This window comes from Mesocricetus auratus, unplaced genomic scaffold, assembly GCF_017639785.1.
Source record: "Mesocricetus auratus isolate SY011 unplaced genomic scaffold, BCM_Maur_2.0 Super-Scaffold_100037, whole genome shotgun sequence".
Lineage (NCBI taxonomy): Eukaryota > Metazoa > Chordata > Mammalia > Rodentia > Cricetidae > Mesocricetus > Mesocricetus auratus.
Window position 1 is genome coordinate 274,345 of NW_024429215.1, and position 23,068 is coordinate 297,412.

General features: G+C 40.7%; 2 protein-coding genes across 2 annotated transcripts in view; both read left to right on the plus strand.

The window, feature by feature from the left end:
- Positions 1-6,872: 6,872 nt before the first annotated feature.
- LOC101832159 (zinc finger protein 420) lies at positions 6,873-13,501 on the plus strand. The gene is given in 4 exon segments (XM_040734075.1): positions 6,873-6,966; positions 9,381-9,507; positions 11,042-13,073; positions 13,075-13,501. Coding segments are annotated over 4 exon segments (2,325 nt in total). The 5' UTR covers positions 6,873-6,885; the 3' UTR covers positions 13,160-13,501.
- LOC101831905 (zinc finger protein 54-like) overlaps positions 6,877-23,068 on the plus strand; it is a 41,442-nt gene continuing 25,250 nt past the window's right edge. The window contains exon 1 of the mRNA XM_040734077.1: positions 6,877-6,966. The gene's annotated coding sequence lies outside the window, so the exon portion shown is untranslated. The remainder of the gene's footprint in view (positions 6,967-23,068) is intronic.

Below are 23,068 nucleotides of genomic sequence, written 5' to 3' on the forward strand. Positions count from 1 at the left end.
CAATTGCCATAAGGAGTGATTGTGCTTCAAGCTGACAAGGGGTGGAGTTGTCATGGCTACTCTTGGTTGTCAGATTTCCAACATCTGGAACGAACTACAATCTAGATATTGGGCACACCTGTGAGAGATTATTTTCCTATGGATTGAATTGGGTGGATTCACTCCTAGTCCAGACCTTAGAGGTAGAACAAATGCCTTTAATTTACATCTTGAGGTGGGAGGACCCACGCCTCTGAAAATGACCATGAGTTTAGAAGACACTCCTTTAATCTGAGACCCTCCTTCTGCTGGAAGCCTATATAAGGGCCTAGGAGACTGAAGTTTTTGCTTTTAGTCTGCCTGCCCTCGCCTTTTAAGCTTATCCATCCCTTTACTGGCATTGGAGCCTCCTTCTGTGGGATTCCAGCACATAGGGAAGACCAGCCTTGTGGACTGAGGAACTACTAGATTGTAGCACTTTCGGTTCACAGTTATCCATTGTTGGATTAGCTGGACAGCAGACTGTAAGTCATTCATATAAATCCCATATATATATGTATATATATATGCACATGTATGTATATGTATAGATATGTATATATATTAGTGTGTGTACATGAGTGTGTGTGTATGTGTCTATCACATATGTCCTTTCTCACTTTCTACCTCTCTGCTATCCTAGTCCACAATTGTAACAAAAGCCTATCGTGTGCATCTTCATTCATTTAGCTTTCAGATGCACTGAGATTAACTACGGCTCTCTGTGAGACTGTGACTTTGAACATATGTGTTGGAGCCTGCTGGGTTCAGCAGAGGACTCCAGCCAAAGGCAGTGATTCTATTGCAACAATCCACCAATTGCCAAAATTTGAGAGGTAAAGAGTGGAACCTGTGAGCCTTTCCCTTTCCTAGACTGACTGTGGTCTAGTGTGAGGTCAGTGCAGGTCAGTACCGTTGCTGTTGGTTACTGATCACAACAGCTGTGTGGAGTCTAGAGAGTGGCAGTCTGAGCCCGTCCTCCTCTTTCCCTTCTTACTCTCTTTCCTCCTCCTCTTCCTCAGTGTTCCCAGAGCCATAGAAGGAAGGTGTAACTGACGTTTTCCGGGCAGGGACCACATATCTCTCTTATTTTCTGCATCTGGGACTGCCAAGAGTCTCCTCACTCACCACTGCATTAAAAGGCATTTTTCCTATATTTTATCTGAAAGCACCTTTTCGTTTTTTAAGGTAGTAAAATGACAAGACTTCCAACTAGTGGTGAGAACAGAACAACGCAAGATAAGTGTCACCCCAAGGGCAAATTGCATCATTTAGTTTTGCCTTGACATGTTTTTGTTATCCATCGTATTGCTGGCGTCTGAATTTAGCCTGTTATCCTTGATGTAAATATGAAGCCGGGGAGTCTGGAAGACAAGTCGTGGTTAGGCTGCCTGTCTTTTCTCTAAAGGTTTCAGAACTCACTGTGGGGTCAGACCCCGGGGTGCAGCGTCCTCCCGGATGCAGCTCTGGTCTAGGCTGCAGCAAGCGTGTGTGGAGTCTGTGCAGAGCGGGTCCAGGGCAGCCTGACAGCTGCAGCCCTGGGGAGACCGAGTGGGAGGGGCGGCCCCCTGGGGGCGGGGACACCTGTCAATCAGAGGATGTTAGAGGAAAACAATCTGGAGTTGGGAAACTAATCCAAAAAATAAGCTCCACCACCCCCCACACCCTTAGGTGAACTTTGCCGCAGCCTCGTGATCGAAAGTCGATTTTTTTTTTAAGTGGGAGGGTCCAGAGGAGCCTCTGCAAGGGACAGGGCTGAAAGTACCGGAAATTCCGCCATTCCCTGTTGGACTCCGGAAGCCGTGAGCTGCAGACCCCGGTGCGGGGGACACGGCGGGCGCCGCGGGGACCTGGAGACTCCGGAGCCGCAGTGTCGGCGCGGGGCGGGCGGCCTGGGAAAGTCAGCGTCAGCAGCAGCGCAGTGGCGGGAACCGCAGCCCGGCGGCCCTGGAACCTCCCAGGTCAGAGGAGCCGCGGGGCTGGGACCCGGGAGGGAGGGGACCGGGGTGCGAGCGGTTTCTCTGCTCATCATCTGGAAACCGGCTCCCAAATTCTGATGTGGATGTCTTCCCTTGGTTTGTTTTAGATCTTACGAAATAAGCTTGCTTTTTTTTTTTTCAGTTGATCTTCTGATTACCAAAATACTCGTGTAAAAATAATCTAATAGAATATTTGAAATTATCTGAAGATTTGCAAGTACGATTCTCTTTGTGCTGGTGAAACGACAAACTCGAAATTTACAGTCATCCATACTAATTTCCTTGTTATACACTTCCACATGCAAGAGAGTGGCACATGGAAACGGAGACTTGGATTCGCAGGAGCATTTAGATTATATTGTAGCCAAGGAACACCTGAAAATTTGTTTGAATCTGAAAGTTTGTGAGTAGCACATCTGACAAAATAAATGAAATCCTCACAGGAAAAAAACTCATGAGATGTTCTCCCTCCTTCCAGTATGTCCCTTGGGAGGTGTAAGGATCCATCATTATTGGTCCCTGTTAAATTCAGAACGTGACTAGTGTATAATCTTCTGTTCCTAATCATTCACTCTCATTTCTGTCCCTGAGTTTTGACTGAGCTATGATTGGAAGTAGGAATCGAGAGATGCTAACTAACATTGCTTCCTAAGTATTACAACTATTGTGACATTGCACGACAGTTAGGGAATCATTTGTATAACCCGGTAATTCGTTTTCTCTTCATCTACTGAGCACAGTACCGTGTGAGAAATCCAGGGGCTTCCTGAACAATCTCTTTCTCATGTGCAGGGCTCACTGATCACCCAGACCTGCTCAACTGTGCAGCAGAACAAAGGGGCTTGGAAGGAGAGAGGAGACAGAAGCTAAGGATGCAGGTATCGGGGAGGGGTTGGTGAAGGGACGGGAAAGGGTCAGGTGATGTGGAAGTAGGACATGAGGTCAGTTTGGCCACATTGTTTCACTAGCAATAGTTCTGGAGTCTTCTCTTGAGAATAATCTCCTTAGAAGACTTTCTTCATAAGAATTAATAACGGAGTCAAATAAAATTTTATTTGACTGTGCATTTGATGCTGTCTTTATTCATTCACACCATTGACCATGTTTTCATACCATTACTGAATAATGTTTTTTGGAATCATTTTAATATATTATGAAATGATTGAAAATTAATACCTTTAGTGTTTTTTATTGTTTTCAAAATTTTGGACATTTGGTCTTCTAACACATTCTCTACCTTTAATTTTTTGTCTCCATTCCTGGAAATAATTCCAACAGAGTTTTGATAAGAATCAGAAAGTATATTTACAACCACCTACACTCCATCTATACTGTCACCTGTTGTCTGTTGGAAATTAGGATGACTATGTTCAGCTTCTAAAATTTTCACTCAGGGTTAAAAAAAAGAACTAAAATCTGAGGGGAAAAAGGAAGTGATCACACACAATTGCTCCTCTTCATGTTCTGTGTTCTTCTTCTTTTACTGTCTCCCTCTCTTGGTATTCTGTTTCTCTATTTCTGTCTATCTCTCCATTTCTCTGTCTCTCAATTCTTTGTCTACCCCAGTTCTTGGAGGTATAGGTGTACATATGTTTGAAACAGTGATTCTTTTTTTGCAGTACAGTGTGAGTCTTGAGTTTCTCAGGGAAGGCAAGGCAGATAAGATTTACACACAGTGCAATGAACTAAAACTTCTAGGAGAAGCTTTTAGCATCAGTTGCCTAGGGCTGTGGGCTGAGGAGATGGTCTAAGTGTAATTTCCACAAGAATCAAGACCTGGAGCCTTCCAGTGCTCTGGCCTCAGTAACAGCACAGGCCTTCAGGAAGGGTTACTTTTTCCTGATGATGAGCAAATGGGCTGACTACCTTTGTCTTTATCTTCTCAGGAGAAACAGGAGGGAGCTGTAACTCTCTGAACTAAAATCTTTCGTTAAAAAAAGAAGTTTGAGAATCATTCAGTGCAGAGTTAATGTAGGTTATTGCTTCTCTCTGCTAGTGAGGTAAAGCCCAGGGCATGCTTATTTTTTCTATTCATTTAGGCAGCTATGAGTCAACAACTTTGGACGCATAGTAATTATATGTCCTTGGATATCTGGGAATGTCTTAGATGGGATGGTTTTGCCTGGGCCCTAAACACGAACCAAATGCCTGTCAATAAAGGTAGCTGCCAGAAGGCAGATCTCTGCTATTACATCAGAGAGGGGAACCAGGACCTGGTCATGGGAAACAGGCCTCACACATAGCTGAGGAATATAATCAGTAAACTAGGACCTGCTAATGGAGAATAGGTATATACACATAGCTAGGGAGTGTAATCAGCAAAACTCCAAATTCATGGAGAAATTTGTTCCCAGTAAAAGATCAGATGGTGCTGAACTGTGGAAAGTAAATCCCAAGTTTTAAAAGAAAGGAATAAGCTACAGGAAGAATCTATAGCAGGACACAGCCAATTCATTCATGAGATTATAGCACCAGGTATAGCTTTGTGCTGGAATCATCCACCAGAAGAATCCTTAATCCTTAGTTGTCTCGTGACTCGAAGGCTGTATAATTACTGTGTGATCTTGCAGTTTGTAGCAGTACAGTAGTGCTTGTAGGTTTTCCTCGAAGAGCCATGCCTTTCCTAGCCCTGGGGAAATGGGTAGGTTTCCAGTACCAGACACATGTTTTCTCTCGTTGAGAGTGTCGCAGTCCAATTAGTAAATGTTGGTTACACTGAGGTACGTGTGCCATCCTTGCACACTTAGGGCTGCCATGCAATGCATTGTTTTGGTCCATAGGTGTCATAGCTGAGGAGGACTGTTGCTTGGCTCTGTCCTTTGGATGGTTGCATGTTGCCTTCAGGTACCATGAAAGGTCATTGCCAGGCAGGAAGCCTTAAAATTAGCTTCATCTCGAATCCTCCATATTTGTGTGGGAATTGTGTTACTTCTTCAACACTAGGGACTCAACTTCTTCCTCTGGGAGGCAACCATGGGCAACAGCAATACCCTGTAATGTTTGGAAGTCTTCTGGACACCTGTGTCCAATAAGTTCAACGCAGGCTTCTTACACCTGTTGGTAATTTTGGTGGAAATTCTGTGGCTCTTCCGAGGAGCATCATCATTGTGTTTGGCAAATTATCGTTTATTCTCTAAGAGACTTATATGTATCAAAGGCATTTTTTAGTTGGTGTATGGTGATATGGTGATAATCTTGCTTGTACAAATAAAGCCTGTCTGAATGTCAGAGAATGGAGCTTTCCTGGAGGTCTGTAGGTCTGTAGAGACAGACAGGAAGTGAGGTGGCTGGGTGGAAACAGGATATAAGCAGGGAGAAACAGGAGCTCCCTCTCTTGTCTCCTGAGATGCTAAGAGGTAAGGTGTGGCAATGGCTTGCTCCTTCTCTCTGATCTCTCAGCATTTTCCTCAAAAAAGGGGAGCAGTGTGTGGCTCTGGAGAAGTAGCTCAGATGTTAAAAGCACTGGCTTGTCTTCCAGAGGCCCTGAGTTTAATTCCCAGTAACTGCATTGGTTTTTAGGTTTACAACCATCTATAATGAGATCTGGTGCCCGCTCTGAGTAGAATTGATTTTTTTTTTTTTTTGAGACACGGTTTCTCTGTATAGTCCTAGCTGTTCTACACCTCGCTCTGTATACCAGGCTGACCTGCGACTCAGAGATCCACCTTCCTCTACCTCCCTATTGCTAGGATTAAAAGTGTGCACCACCACCACGTAGCTCCATTCTCTGTCCCTCAGACAGGCTTCATCTGTACAAGCAAGATGTCACCACATTGATGGTTAATAGACAAGGAATAGGTGGATTCCCTATGAATTTTCCAGATGCCCTTACTATTATTTTACCCTCATTCTTCTGTGTTTATATCCATCTGTCCTCCATAATTAAATCCTCACCCCTGTCTCTCCATTTCCCCCTTCAGATAGCTTGTTCCCTGTTGATCCCATCTCTGTCAATCCCTCACACCCCACAGCGCTGTCTTGTTACTTTTCTGGTGACTGCAGTCTCTCCAGGTTGTGTACTCACATCTGAAGATTTGGAGCTCGAACTTCCTATGAGAGAGAACACGCATTGTCTGTATTTCTGTATCTGGGTTACCTCACTCAATATGATCTTTTCCAAGTCAATCTGTTTACCTGCAAAGCTCATGATTTCAATTTTCTTTACAGCTGAATAGTATTCCATAGTGTATATGTACCACACTTTCACTGCCCATTCATCCAGTTCAGGGACATTTAGGTTATTTCCATTTTGTAGCTGTTGTGAACAGAGAACTAGTCAACATGGGTGACCAAGTATCTGTGGAATAGGATGTCGAGTCCTTTAGGGTTTGCTTATTTAATCGAGGATTCTTTATTTTGATTTTCAGTGTGGCTATTTGTTCTGTTCATAGCCCTTTTATTTCCCATGGTTTTGTTATACTGTTGTTGCTGTTGGCTTTTTAGTAGCAGTCATCTTCTTTCTTTTTGAGAAGTAGTAGTTTTCTGTCTTCATGGATGATTACTTTCCAGTCTCCTGTATTTATCTACTCTTCCAATGAAAATTATTTCCCAGTTTCACATAGAATATTCCCCTGACTCTCCTGTGTATGTTTTGCCTCTAATTTATTATGTGCAGTGCTGCTTTATTGAAATCAGTTGTGTTGTTGGTGACTAGCTGGTCTCCATCAATTTTAAGAGAGTCGTGTTCGTTGTGCTACAAGATGCTTGATGATGATTTTTCTCTTCAAGCTTCAAATGTCTTTCCGTGCTCTCCTGTCTTTGGGGTCATTGACCAGACACCTGGTCATATTCTTTTTCTTGGGTCTTTTCATGTGGTTTGACATTGTTCTCTAACAGGTTTCCGTATTACTTGTACATTCTGACCCTTTATTTTATAGGGAAGTGAGCCATGTGTTCAGTGTCCTTGAAAGAGAATCTCAAAGAAGGGAAACAGGAAGAAATGGCTATTCCTCCGGTAAATATGTCACAGGTCAGTGGTCATTTCCATTGTCTATCTAAATATGTTATACTTTCACAGATTAAGAGCTTTTAATCTTCTGCTTCTGATAATTTGTAAAATTTTTATTGTGATCAGTCCTGTGAACAGTCAACAATAAAATCACACACTGCAATAAGCAGACCCAAAGACCATAAAACTCAATGTAGTCTATACAGGTAGAGTCGTCACAGGGCACATAAACTCTGGAGCCTCACATGGAATTTCATATTTCACAATCAAATATATTTTGGTTTGCTTATCCACCCCCAAACTCCAAAAACATTTAATAGAATTAGAACTCTGAAAGCTCTTTGCTTAATACCCTTTTCCATAACTGGTTTTCATTATCTGCATTTAGTCCCTGATAATTTAACCTTCCTGTTCTTGTTTCTCCAAGTTATACTGTGTCTACATATACATTGTTTCTGTATACATGTGTGATTGGGTAGATAATGCATATGAGCAAAAACATGGTGTCTTCTTTCTAAAAGTGTGTGACTGCAATTAATATTACACATTTTAGGTCTATCCGTTTTCCTGCAGATTTTTTATCTTTTTTTCCTCTTTAGCTGAATTGTACCCAGTTTTATACAGTTTTCATAATACATAATATCTGTTGATAAAGCTTTGATAATAGCACTTTCCCTTTTATGATAGAAACAGCAGTAAAGATGTGGTATAAATATCTCTGTAGTGGGCTGTTTTTTTCTCTGGGGATATGGCCACAAGTGAAAGGGCTGACTCATATGTTAGTTCTCTCTTTAGTTTTTTTCAGTAATCTCCTAACTAATTCCCACAATAGCTGTATTAATTTACACCCTCCCCTCCATGGACTGTGAATAAGGCTTCCTTTCTCTCCCTCTAAGGCCTCATGTTTATTGTCAGTTTAGTTGATGACACCCATTCTGTCTCAGGCAAGGCAGCATTTCTAAGTAGATTTAATTTGTGTTTCCATGGTGGCCTTTTTGCGATCCTGAGCACTTTTCAATGTTTATTGACCAATAGAGTTTTTGTCTTTGAAAAGTGCCTGTTTAGCCCATTTGTTGATTTGCAATTTTATTTCTTAATTTTTGGTAAATTCTTGCTACTAGCCTTATTAAAAGTTTCACTAGCCTGGCGTTGGTGGCACACACCTTTAATCCCAGCACTCGGGAGGCAGAGGCAGGTGGATCTCTATGAGTTCGAGGCCAGTCTGGTCTACAGAGCGAGTTCCAGGACAGCCTCCAAAACAATACAGAGAAACCCTGTCTCGAAAAACCAAAAAAAAGGTTTCACTGGCATGGATTCTCTTAACTATATCTTGGAGTTCCTTCAATTTTTATATTGTTTGTGAGTGAAGTGAAATACTCTTAAAAACTTCTGAAATTCTCATTTGTCTCTGTTGGTGATGGGGGAAGTCCTTCTGTGTATATGCTGGTCTTATTAGTTGATAAATAAAGCAATGGTGGCAAATAGAGGAGCAAGACAGGTAGAACTAGGAGTCGAGGAGGGTTCTGGGAAGTGTAGTAAAGAGGAGAGAGTCGCCATGTGATCCCGGCAGGAGAAGACACATGAGCCTGGCGATGTCAGTAAGATAAGACCTTATAGAAATATATATATATGTATATATATATATACATATATATATGTATTAGTCATGGGTTAATACTTAAGATAGAACTAGCCAATGAAAAGCCCTGGACATTGGCTAACAGCATTGTAAGTAATGGAGTCTCTGTGTGTTATTTTGGGTTGATGCACCTCTAGGACCAGTCTGGCGGGAAGAATGCTTGTTACAGTTGGCTTTTGCATATTCTTAGGGAACTTTTGAATTTAATCAAATATTGGTGATTCAGTGTTTTCTCTGTTCATACTGGCCCAAATATTGTCATAAAATTAATTCCATAGGCTGCTTACCTTGTATGTCAGGGTTAAAATTGACAGTATATAGTATTGTTATAATCCTTGCTACTGTAGAAAAAACAAAACTCTTCTCTATAAAATCAGTCATATATTCTGCTTTCTAAACCTCCCATTGCACCTAGAGGTTAAACTTCCCAACTAAGTCTTTTATAATAGAGTCATATAAGTCACAAATATAGACAGGATTGATATGTGTCAGTGTTTTAGCATGATCTACAGGTACAGCACTTAAAGCTGACATGCACAATGTGATCCTATGTGACATAAACACCACATTCTTAACGAATAGATAACCTTAAGTTTATTTCTTGTTTCATGTATACTGCTTGTAAGACTGTTGTTTCATCCTGTTTTTACAGAGTTAGATCATCCATGATAGAATGTGAATGTGTTGAGAAATTCTACTTTTGAGTAATTATCTTAGCTCTTCTACATTCTGTCTCCTGCTATCCAGGAAAGCACATCCAAGTAGGTCTTGGTCAAACCATACTTTTTTATTTCAGGGTGTGTTGACATTTAGGGATGTAGCTGTGGACTTCTCCCAGGATGAGTGGGAATGCCTGGACTCTGCTCAGAGAGCTTTGTACATTGATGTGATGTTGGAGAATTACAACAACATGGTCTTTGTGGGTGAGAATATTTTGCTTGTTGAATTCACAACCCATCTTTTGTGTGTTTTAACTTCATAGGTTATAAAATCTATTAAGCTGTCCTGAAAACAAACAGGAGATAGGGCAAATTTAGTAGTTTGGAAGAAATTTTCATGCTATTTAGGTTTCTCCTTCCAATTTGCCTTCCACATTTTATTTTGGTTCCAAGATTCACCCATAGACTCAGTAGCATATAATATTTCCACTCATTCTTAAGGCTCCATGTCCTTTATAGAAGTTTTCATGTTTTTAATTGTGAGAAAAATTCAAGATAACACGGAAAATACTAAATATAATGAGGAATTTGACAACAAATATCAACCCAGAAAACTTGTTTAAATTCTTCTGCTTTATGTTTTCATATACTGAGCCAAGTACTGTGTTAGATTCCTGCATTATTTCTAAAATTTCTAGCATGGGTAATGAGCTGCCTGAAAGAACTGGTGGATTATTGTATGCAAGGTAACCGTGATAACCTGTTTGGAAAGAATGATGTTGCCCTGGAAGAGGAGAGAAGGGAGAAGCCAAAACTAGAGTGGGCTAGTGAATCAGCAAGAGAACAGTGAAGGCTTCAAGTGAAAGAGAAAGCAAGAGCTGAGAATGGGTTTTTTGAAATTCAATTCCACTTGATATGATTCCTGGTCACTTAACTTAGTGTAGTGTCCTGGCCCCAGGATGCATCCTTTCTGTTGTATTAACTGTTAGGAGGCCTTCTGTCTTATTACACCTGTATTGTAGCGCCTTAATACTATAACAAAATGCAGTTTTATTTGAGTATGCTGAAATTGGACTGGAATAATTTTTCATCTATTTAAATCTAACTTGGGTCTTTGAAGTAATGCTATTCTGTAATTGTCTTCCTTGTATGCATATCTTCATATTATATCCTCCAGTTTATTCCCAGTAATGAATACACAGACATCCTCTGGGAAATAATCTCAGGAGTCAGAGTGAATCTGTGAAGAACCCTGTGAGGAAAATTAAGAAACACAGTGGTGTGTGGAACTCTCATCTAACTGACAGAAATAAGCAATGGCTGCTCATGACAGCCCTGCCTCAAACGAGCTAAAGCCTGTGATGTCTGGCAGAATATTGTGTTTGCATGTATTACTAAATATAAATACTGTAAACCTGGGATTGGATTACACTCCTCTTCATCAGTTTCTGAGGAGAAATATTTAAAGATAGAGACATGTATTCTAAATCTAATCCCACAATGAACTCTATCCTACAGCTAGTTCGTGGCCATCAGTTATTTTTTATATCTTTTTCCAGTTAGAGGTTTTTGAGAAAGATGAGATGTCTGTTATAAATCACTGATGTTTGAAGGCTGTCATGCATTTGTGAGAATCCATACAATTACAGCGAATGAAAACTGTCCCTTACTGGGAACTCTAATCTCCGTAGTTCCAGGTTCACTTATGTTAAATGACTACTTAGGGAGGGAGACAGTCATTTATCACATGTTTATTATTGGAACAAACCCTACTAAGCTGAAGTATTCTCATTTTCAGAGAACTATTACATACGTGATCCTGTCCATCACCATGTGAATACTGAAAAGGAGTCTTGTCAGTGTGATGAGCTTGACAAAGTGCTTCATGACCCCTCCACATGTGCACTTCATAGAACAAGTGAAACTACAGAAAACTCTAATAACTACACATGCAGTAGTCATAGGAATGCCTCTGTTGACTCATCAAACCCAGACAGACATGAAAGCATGCACACTAGAGAAGAACCTTGCCAACATAAAGTCTGTGAGAAATCTATAAATTTGTGTTCCAGCATTACTCAAGATCAGAGAGTCTACACTGCAGAGAAAGAGCACAGGCAGGGAGAACATGATGAGTCTTTGAGCTTTGCATACAGGCTTTTGCAACAACCAATCAGCATTGAAGAAAATCCACAGCAATGTGGGAAATGCAAAAAATACTTGAGGACTGCATCCTACCTCAATGATCATGAGAGAATTCATACTGGAATTAAACCCTATCAGTGCAACTTCACCCAGCATTCTAGTTGCAAAATATACCAAAGTCTTCATACTGTGGAAAAATCTTACACATGTATGGAATGTGACAGGTCCTTTACTTGGAACTCACAATTTAGAATACATCAGAGTGTTCACACTGAGGAGAAACCTTACAAATCTAGCAAATGTGACAAGTTCTTTACACAGGACTCCCGTGCTAGAAGACATCAGAGAGTTCATGCTGGAGAGAGACCTTACAAATGTATGGAATGTGACAAATCTTTTACCTGGGATTCAGATCTTAGAAGACATCAGAGAGTTCATACTGGAGAGAGACCTTACAAATGCATAGAATGTGACAAGTCTTTTACCTGGGATTCAGATCTTAGAAGACATCAGAGAGTTCATACTGGAGAGAAACCTTACAAATGCATAGAATGTGACAAGTCTTTTACCTGGATTTCAGATCTTAGAACACATCAGAGAGTTCATACTGGAGAGGGACCTTACAAATGCGTAGAATGTGAAAAGTCCTTTACCGGAGTCTCAGGGCTTACAAAACATCAGAGACTTCATACTGGAGAGAGACCTTACAGTTGCAAGCAATGTGACAAGTCCTTTACCTGGAACGCACAACTTAGAAGACATCAGAGTGATCACACTGAGGAGAAACCTTATAAATGTATTGAATGTGACAAGTCCTTTTCCTGGAACTCCCAACTTAGAAGGCATCGGAGTGTTCACACTGAGGAGAAACCATACAAATGTATTGAATGTGACAAGTCCTTTTACTTGAACTCCCAACTTAGAAGGCATCAGAGTGTTCACACTGAGGAGAAACCATACAAATGTATTGAATGTGACAAGTCCTTTTACTTGAACTCCCAACTTAGAAGGCATCAGAGTGTTCACACTGAGGGGAAACCTTATGAATGTATTGAATGTGCAAAGTCCTTTAACAAGATGTCACAGTTTATAAGACATCAGAGGGTCCATGCTGGAGAGAGAAGTTACAGTTGTCAGGAATGTGACAAATCTTTTAACTGTTCTTCAGGTCTTAGAAGACATCAGAGAGTTCATACTGGAGAGAGACCTTACAGATGCAAGCAATGTGACAAATCTTTTAGCTGTTGTTCAGGTCTTAGAAGACATCAGAGAGTTCATACTGGAGAGAGACCTTACAGTTGTATACAATGTGACAAATCCTTTACCCAGGTCTCACTTCTTAGAACACATCAGAGAGTTCATACAGGAGAGAGACCTTACAAATGCATAGAATGTAACAAAACCTTTACCCAGGACTCACATCTTAGAACACATCAGAGAGTTCATACTGGAGAGAGACCTTACAGTTGTCAGGAATGTGACAAATCCTTTACCTATTGCTCAGATCTTAGAAGGCATCAGAGAGTTCACACTGGACAGAGACCTTACAAATGTACAGAATGTGACAAGTCCTTTACTTGGGATTCAGATCTTAGAACACATCAGAGAGTTCATACTGGGGAAAAACCTTACAAATGTTTGCAATGTGATGAGTCCTTTACCTGGAAAGCACAACTAAGAAGACATCAGAGTTCACACTGAGGAGAAACCTTACACATGTATTGAATGTGACAAGTCCTTTACCAAGATGTCAGATTTTATAATACATTAGAGGGTCCATTCTGGAGAGAGCCCTTGAAGTTGTAAGGAATGTAACAAATCTTTTACTAGAGGTAAACATCTTAGAACATACTAGAATATTCATTCTGTAAAGAAACCTTACAACTGCCAAGACTGACATATCCTATATCCATATTACGAGTCTTAACAGGAGGAGAGAAAAATACTATTGTAAATACTGTGACATGCCATTTTCTGGTATTCTCTGCTTACAAATAATAATATGTATAATACAAACATAAAGATAAGAAACTTGTGAAAACCTTTAGTGAGGTTTAAATCTTAGAAAACATCACAGATTATGCCATATTAAAATTCTCTCAATGTTACTGCAGTAAAGGCTTATATTTTTTTTCTTTTCATATTTTTTATTTAACTTTTTACCCATGTCACTCTCAGTTCCCTCTCCCTCCCCCACCCCCCAGTCCTCCCAATCTCCATCCTCCCTCCGCTCCCCAGGGAGGGCAAGGACCTCCATGAGGGAATTTCAGGGTCTGTCACATCATCCCGTGAAGGGCCCAGGTTCTTCCTCCTGTGTCCAGGCTGAGAGAACATCCCTCCACGTGGTATGGGTTCTCAGAGTCCTTCTGTATGCCAGGAATAAATACTGCTCCACTCTCCCAGGTCCTACAGATTGCAAAAGCCCCTTCTCTATCACCCAGGTTCAGTGGGAGGGATGTGGGTAAGTCCCATGCTGGCCCCTCAGTCATCATTCTGGGACCCGTGAGTTTCCCCTTGTTTAGGTCACCTGCCTCTGTGGGTTTCACTAGCCAGATCTTGATTCCTTTGGTCATCACTCCTTGTTGCAATGGGGTTCCAGGAGTTCAATTTAGTTCACAGCTGTGGTTATCTTCCTCTGCCTACATCAGCCACTGGATGAGAGTTCTAGGATGGCATATAAGGTAGTCATCATTCTCATCATGGAAGGGCAGTTAAGGTAGCCCTAATGCCAGTTGGTGTTATTCTTGTAGATCTGTGAAGATCTCACTAGTGCAAGATCTCTCCTCCAACTTATACTGGCTCCCTTTTTTATGGTATCTCCCATCTTTTTTTTCTCTATTCTTACCCTGGCTCAAACTTCCTGCTCTCCCATGTCCTCCTCTCCCCTCCTCTTTCCTCCCTCTCTTTCTCCCATCTCCTGCCTTCCCCCTCTTCCCCCCAATCCAATTAGGAGATTGCATCCCACAACCCTTCTCCAGGTTACCATGAATATGTCTCTTAGGGTCTTCCCTGCACACCAGACTCTCTGGCAGTGGGATTGTAGGCTAGTAATGCCCTGCTCCATGTCTAAAATCCATATATGAGTGAGTACATACCATGTTCATCTTTTTGTGACTGGGTTACCTCACTCAGGATGATTTCTTCTAGTGCCATCCATTTGCCTGCAAATATTAAGATTCCATTTTTTTTTTCTGCTGAGTAGTACTCTGTTGTGTAAATGTACCACATTTTCTCTATCCACTCTTCAGTTGAGGGGCATCTAGGTTCTTTCCAGGTTCTGGCTACTACAAATAATTCTGCTATGAACATGGTTAAGCAGATGTCCTTGTTGTATGAGGGTATATCTTTTGGGTATATGCCCAAGAGTGGAATTGCTGGATCTTATGGTAGACTGATTTCCATTTTCCTGAGGAATCTCCATATTGATCTCCAAAGTAGCTACACAAGTTTGCATTTCCACCAGCAGTGGAGGAGTGTACTCCTTTCTCCACATCCTCTCCAGCATAAACTATCGTTAGTGTTTTTGATTTTAGCCATTCTGATGGGAGTGAGATGGTATCTTAGAGTTGTTTTGATTTGCATTTCCCTAATGGCTAAAGTGTCTCTTGGCCATTTTGGGCTCCTGTATTGAGAATTCTCTATTTAGTTCTGTACCCCAGTTTTTAATTGGATCCTTTGGTGTTCTGGAGACTTTCTTCTTAAGTTCTTTATAAATTTTGGAGAACAGCCCTCTTTCAGATGTGGGGTTTGTGGATATCTTTTCCCATTCTGTGGGCCATTGTTTTGTCTTGTTGACTGTGCCCTTTGCCCTGCAGAAGCTCCACAGTTTCAGGAGGTCCCATTTATTAATTGTGGATCTCAGTGTCTGTACTACTGGTGTTATGTTCAGGAAATAGTCTCCTGTACCAATTCGTTCAAGGGTATCTCCTATTTTCTCTTCTAAGAGGTCCAGTGTGACTGGATTTATGTTGAGGTCTTTGATCCATTTGGACTTAAGTTTTGTGCATGGTGATAGATACAGATCTATCTGTTGTCTTTTACATGCCAGCATCCAGTTACTCCGGCATCATTTGTTGAAGATGCTTTCTTTTTTCCATTATATAGTTTTAGCTTCTTTGTCAAAGATGTGTTCAAAGGTGTGTGGGTTGATATCAGGGTCTTCGATTTGATTCCATTGGTCTGTTTTTGTGCCAATACCAAGCTGTTTTCAGGACTATAACTCTATAACAGAGTTTGAAGTCAGGGATGGTGATGCCTCCAGAAGTTCCTTTATTGTACAGGGTTGCCTTGGCTATCCTGGATCTTTTGTTTTTCCATATAAAGTTGAGGATTGTCCTTTCGAGGTCAGTGGAAAATTGTGCTGGTATTATGATAGGGATTGCATTGAATCTGTAGATTGATTTTGGTAAGATTGTCGTTTTTACTATGTTGATCCTGCCTATCCAAGAGCATGGGAGATCTTTACATTTTCTGGTGTCTTCTTTAATTTCTTTCTTTAAAGTCTCAAAGTTCTGGCTATACAAGTCTTTCACCTGTTTGGTTAGAGTTACCCCAAGATATTTTATGGCATTTGTGGCTATTGTAAAGGGTGATGTTTCTCTGATTTCTGTCCCATCCCCTTTAGTGCCTATATATAGTAGGGCTACTGGTTTTTTTTTTTTTTTTGAGTTAATTTTGTATCCTGCCACTTTGCTGAAGATGTTTATCAGCTGTAGGAGTTTCTTGGTAGAATTCTTTGGGTCACTTATGTAGACTATCATATCGTCTGCAAATAGTGAAAGTTTGACTTCTTCCTTTCAATTTGTATCCACTTGATATCCTTTTGTTGTCTATTGCTCTAGCTAGAACTTCAAGTACAATATTGAAGAGATATGGAGAGAATGTACAACCTTGTCTTGTTCCTGATTTTAGAGGAATCACCTTTAGTTTCTCTCCATTTGGTTTGTTGCTGGCTGTTGGTTTGCTGTGTATAGTTTTTGTTATGTTTAGGTATGTTCCTGTTATCCCTGATCTCTCCAAGACCTTTATCATGGAGTGTTGGATTTTGTCAAAGGCTTTTTCAGCATCTAGTGAGATGATCATGTGGTTTTTCTTTTTCAGATTGTTTATATGGTGGATTACATTGATGGATTTTCATATGTTGAACCATCCCTGCATCCCTGGGATGAAGCCTACTTGATCATGGTGTATGATTTTTCTAATGTGTTCTTGGATCGGATTTGCCAGTATTTTATTGAGTATTTTTGCATCAATATTCATGAGGGAGATTGGTCTGTAATTCCCTATCTTGGTTGTGTCTTTGTGTGGTTTGACTACTAATGTAATTGTAGCCTAATAAAAAGAATTTGGCAGTGATCCTTCTGCTTCTATTGTGTGAAACAATTTGAAGAGTATTGGTATTAGCTCTTCCTTGAATTTTTGGTAGAATTCACCCTGAAGCCATCTGGTCCTTGACTTTTTTTGGTTTGAAGACTTTTTATGGCTGCTTCTATTTCTTTAGGGGTTATAGATCTGTTTCAACTGTTTATCTCTTCTTGATTTAATTTTGGTAAATGATATCTATCCAGAAAATCATCCATTTCCTTTTGATTTTCCAATTTAGTGGAGTACAGATTGTCAAAGTATGACCTGATGATTCTTTGGATTTCCCCAGTGTCTGTTGGTATGTCCCCTTTTTCATTTCTGATTTTCTTAATTAGCATGTTCTCTCTCTGTCTTTTGGTTAGGTTTGACAAATGTTTGTCTATCTTGTTGATTTTCTCAAAGAACCAACTCTTTGTTTCATTGATTCTTTGTATTGTTTTCTTTGTTTCTACTTTATTGATTTCAGCTCTCAATTTGGTTATTTCCTGGCATCCACTCCTCCTGGGTGAGTTTGCTTCCTTTTGTTCTAGAGCTTTAAGGTGTTCTGTTAATTCTCTAGTGTGGCAATTCTCCAGTTTCTTTATGTGGGCACTTAGTGCTGTGAATTTTCTTGTTAGAACTGCTTTCAAAGTATCCCAAAGGTTTGGGTATATTGTGCATTCGTTTTCATTGAATTCTAGGAAGTTTTTTATTTCCTTCTTTATTTCTTCCTTTACCCAGGGGTGATGCAATTGGGAATCAATTTCCATGTGTTTGTGAGGTTTCTGCAATTTGTGTTGACGTTGAACTCTAAATTTAAGCTGTGGTGGTCCGAAAGGATACAGGGGGTTATTCCAATGTTTTTGTATCTGTTGAGGTTTGCTTTACTGCCAAGTATGTGGCCAATTTTAGAGAAGGTTCCGTGTGGTACTGAGAAGAAGGTATATTCTTTTTTGTTTGGGTGGAATGTTCTAGAGATGTCTGTTAAACCTAATTGGGTGATAACTTCTGTTAGTTCCATTGTTTCTTTGTAAAGTTTCTGTCTGGTGGACCCGTCCAGTGGTGAGAGTGGGATGTTGAAGTCTCCCACTGTAAGTGTGAGGGGTTTAATGTGTGATTTGAGTTGTAGTAATGTTTCTTTTTATGAACGTGTGTGCCTTTATATTTGTGGCATATATGTTCAGAATTGAGACTTCTTCCTGATGGATTTTCCCTATGATGAATATGAAATGACCTTTTTCATTTCTTTTGATTACTTTTAGTTTGAAGTCTATTTTGTTAGATACTAGGATAGCTACACCCGTTTGCTTCTTATGTCCATTTGATTGGAAAGTCTTTTTCCATCCCTTAACCTTGAGGTAGCATCTGTCTTTGAAATTGAGTTGTGTTTCTTGTATGCAGTAGAAGGATGAATTCTGTCTTCATATCCATTCTATTAGCCTGTGTCTTTACAGGTGAGTTAAGACCATTGATATTCATGCGTATTAATGACCATTGATTGTTGATTTTTGTTTGTTTTGGATCCGTTTTTGGTGGTGGTTTTATGTGTGACTTTTTCTCCTATTTCTGATTTCTGGTAAAGTTAGATTATCTATTGCCCATGTTATTTTGAGTGTAGTTAACTTCCTTGGGTCAGAATTTTCCTTCTAGAACTTTCTATAGGGCTGGATTTGTGAATACATATTGCATAAATCTGGTTTTGTCATGGAATATCTTGCTTTCTCCATCTATAGTGATTGAGAGATTTGCTTGGAATTGTAGTCTGGGCTGGAATCTGTTTAGTGTTTGTAGAACATCTACCCAGGAGAAGTCTGGTGTAATTCTGATAGGTTTGCCTTTATATGTTACTTGGCCTTTTTCCTTTGCTGCTTATAATATTCGATTTTTTATTCTGTATGTTTGGTGTTTTGATTATTATATGGCGGGGGAACTTTTTTTTTTTGGTTTAGTGTATTTGGTGTTCGGTAAGCGTCTTGTAGTTTCATAGGCATCTCCTTCTTCGGGTTGGGAAAGTTTTCTTCTATGATTTTCTTGAATATGTTTGCTGCACCATTGAGCTGGGCTTCTTCACCTTCTTCTATACCTATTATTCTTAAATTTAGTCTTTTCGCGGTGTCCCATATTTCCTGGATATTTTGTGCTAAGGATTTGTTGGATTTAAGACTTTCTTTTGTCAGTGAGTCTAGTTCCTCTAGCTTATCTTCAGTTCATGAGATTCTGTCTTCCATCTCTTGTATTCTGTTAGTTATGCTTGCATCTGTAGTTCCTGATTGTTTATTCAGCCTTTTGATTTCCAGCATTACTTCAGCTTGTGTTTTTATTGTCTCCATTTCGATTTTCAGGTCTTGAACTGTTTGAATTGTTTCCTTCATCTGTTTGTTTTTTCTTGGCTTTCCTTGCTTTCTTTAAGAGATTTGTTGATTTCTTGCAGTTTTTGGTTTGTGTTTTCTTCCATTTCTTTAAGGCAATCAAACCCCTTGTCCTCTGACAGAGTAGCCAGGGTTCTCAACCACTATGTGATATCTCCAGCCCCTGGGAAAAGCTATCATAAAACATTTATCTTTTGTTCAGCATCCAAAGATTTATGACAGTGCCAGGCATGATAGTGCAAGTCTTTAATCCCACAGTCAGGAGACAGGTTTAGGGGGTTGTCTGAGTTTGAGGACTTCCTGATTACAGAGTGAGTTCCAAGACAACAAGGATTACATTAACTCTGTCTAAACAAAAAGTCATAATGCAGACAATTTTAATTTTGTCTCTAATTTTGCTGTGCATCACAAAACTCATGCTTCTGATCAGCCGTATTAAAACATAGTGTTGTAGCCGGGCGTTGGTAGCCCACGCCTTTAATCCCAGCATTCAGGAGGCAGAGGCAGGCGGATCTCTGTGAGTTCGAGGCCAGCCTGGTCTACAGAGTTCCACGGCAGCCTCCAAAACAATACAGAGAAACCCTGTCTTGAAAAACAAAACAAAACAAAAACAAAAAACAAACCACAAAAAACAAAAAAATATAGTGTTGTAATTCCCATCTTCTTGTTTATTGCATGTTATCTCCCTGAGATACTGGTGAGGTGGTGGGAGAGGGTTGACTACAGAGGGTGCTGCTGTATGGTCCCTAGGGGTGGGTGCATAAGGGACCGGCAGGGACTGAGGTCTGGAGAGCAGGGCTCTGCAGCAGGAAAACCACCAGTTTCAGTGAAACTCCCTAAACCCACAGGACATTAAAGGAGAGGTAAAGTATTGGCATGAACCAATTTGAACCAGTACATGCAGCAGGGAAGCTCCTGAAAATCAGAAACAGATATCACCATATATTTCAGAAAGTCACAGGAACTCGCAAGATTCCCTAGTGCCCTGCTGAATCAAGCATATATAATCAGTAAGGGCTGCTGGCACTGCCAGACAGGCTGAACTGCACAGAAGGTGCTCGAACCAGCCATTGGACAGACACCAGTCAAGCTGCCTGGGAGGTAGTGAGTGGCTTGAAAGACACTTGAACCTCCCTTGAGCGGCCTGCAAGCTGTGCAGTGATCCCCAAGTTTCCAGATTCATTAGTCATCACTGTCTCAGGGCGATGCAGCTGTCAGTGAGTCCTTTGTGCTTCTGTAAGTAACCCCTCACCCACTCTCTTGTAAATCATCTCAATAAAACTCATTGGTCCACTTAGCTTTAGAGATGACTCTAAATATAGAAAATACAGACTGGTTAATAAGGAAAGGTAGTTATAAATTCTTCTTAAGCCATGTGACCAGTAAAAGAATTAAAAACTATAGTTGATATTTGTGTTTCTGTGTTATCTTCCTAAGAATGTTTTTGTACAGATATTTGTGATTTCTTTCATTATCTTTATCAAGTGGTGTAACATCAGTTAAGAGGGTATCAATGGTTATAGTATTTATTTTTCTCCTTCATTTTCTTTATTTTTTATTTAAATTAGAAACAAGCTTGCTTCCTCTCTCTCCCCTCCTCCCTGCCCCCAACAACTCCCTATCCTCCCTCTACTACCAAGGGAGTGTGAGGCCCTCCATGGGGAAATCTCCAAAGTTTGTCATATCATCCTGGGCAGTGCCTAGGCCGTCCCCCATGTGTCCAGGCTGAGAGAGCATCACTCCACATGGAATGGAATCCCCAAGTCCATTTGAATGCCAGGGATAAATACTGATCTACTAGCTGAGGCCCCAAAGATTGCCGAGGCCTCCTCACTGACACCCACATTCAGGGGGTCTGGATCAGTCCCTGCTGGCATCTTAGTCATCAGTCTGGGGTCCATGAGCTTCCCCTTGTTCAGGTCAGCTGTTTACCAGCCTGGTCTTGACTCCTTTGCTCATCACTCCTCCTTTTCTGCAACAGGGTTCCAGGAGTTCAGTTCACTGTTTAGCTTCCATCAGTCACTAAATGAAGGCTCTAGGATGGCATATAAGGTAGTCATCAATGTCATTATCAGGGAATGGCATTTAAGGTAGCCTCTCCATTTTACTTAGATTGCCAGTTGGTGTCATCCTTTTAGAACTCTGGAAATCTCAGTAGTGCTGGATCTCTCCTCAAACCTATCCTGACTCCCTCTATTAAGGTATCTCTCATCCTGCTCTCCTCTATTCTTCCCCTGACTCAGCCTTCCTGCTCCCCCATGTCCTCCTATCCCCTCCCCTTCTACTCCTTTCTTTCTCCCAGCTCCCTCTCCCCTCCCCCCATGCTCCCAATCCTTTCAGGAGATCCTGTCCCATTCCCCTTCTCCTGGGTACCATGCATATCTCTCTCAGGGTTCTCCCTGTTCCCCAAATCTCTGGCAGTGGGATTGTAGGCTTTCAATACCCTGCTCCATGTCTAAAATTCATATATGAGTGAGTACATACCATGTTTGTCTTTTTGTGACTGGGTCACCTCACTTGGGATAGTTTCTTCTAGTGCAATCCTTTTGCTTGCAAATTTCAAGATTCCATCCCCCCCCCCGCTGAGTATTACTTCATTATGTAAATGTACCATATTTTCTCTTCAGTTGAGGGGCATCTAGGTTGCTTCCAGGTTCTATTATAAATAATGCTGCTATAAACATAGCTGAACAGATTTGAATGTGCATATTTTGGGTATATGTCTAAGAGTGGACTTGCTGGATCTTGGGGTAGACTGATTCCCATTTTCCTGAGGAATCTCCATACTGATTTCCAAAGTAGCTGTAAAAGTTGGCACTCCCACCAGCAGTGGAGGAGTGTTCCCTTTCTCCACATCCTCTCCAGCATAAATTGTCATTGGTGCTTTTGATTTTAGCCATTCTGACAGGAGTAAGATGGTATCTCAAGAGTTGTTTTGATTTTCATTTCCCTGATGGCTAAGGATGTTGAGCACTTTCTCAAGTGTCTATCAGCCATTTTAGACTCCTCTATTGAGAATTCTCTAGTTAGTTCTGTAGCCCAATTTTTAGCTGGATCCTTTGGTGTTTTGGAGACTAATTTCTTGAGTTCTTTGTAAATTTTGGAAATCAGCCCTTTATCAGATGTAGGGTTGGTGAATATCTTTTCCCATTCTGTGGGCTACTGTTTTGTCTTGTTGACTGTGTCCCTTGCCTTACAGAAGCTTCTAAGTTTCAGGAGGTCCCATTTATTAGTTGTCGATCTCAGTGTCTGTGCTACTGGTGTTATATTCAAGAAGCTGTGCCCTTCATTCAAGGGTACCTCCCACTTTCTCTTCTAAGAGGTTCAGTGTGGCTAGATTTATGTTGAGGTCTTTGATCCATTTGGACTTAAGTTTTGTGCATGGTGATAGATAAGATCTATCTTCAGTCTTCTACATGCCAGCATCCAGTTACATCAGCACCATTTGTTGAAGATAGTTTTTCTTTTTTCCACTGCGTAACTTTAGCTTCTTTGTTAAAAAGCAGGTGTTCGTAGATGTGTGGTTCCATATCAAGGTTTTCAATTTCATTCCATTGGTCTGCGTATACCAAGCTGTTTTCATTACTATAGCTCTATAGTAGAGCTTGAAGTCAGGGATGGTGATGCCTCCTGAAGTTCCTATAGTGTACAAGGTTGTTTTGGCTATCCTGGGTCTTTCGGTTTTCCATATAAAGTTGAGAATTGCCCTTTCAAGGTCTGTGAAGAATTGTGCTGAGGCCGGGCAGTGGTGGCGCACGCCTTTAATCCCAGCACTCAGGAGGCAGAGGCAGGCGGATCTCTGTGAGTTCGAGGCCAGGCTGGACCGACAGCCTCCAAAACAATACAGAGAAACCCTGTCTCGTAAAAACCAAAAAAAAAAAAAAAAAAGAATTGTGCTGACATTTTGATAAGAATTGCATTGAATCTGTAGATTGCGTTTGGTAAGATCGCCATTTTTAGTATGTTGA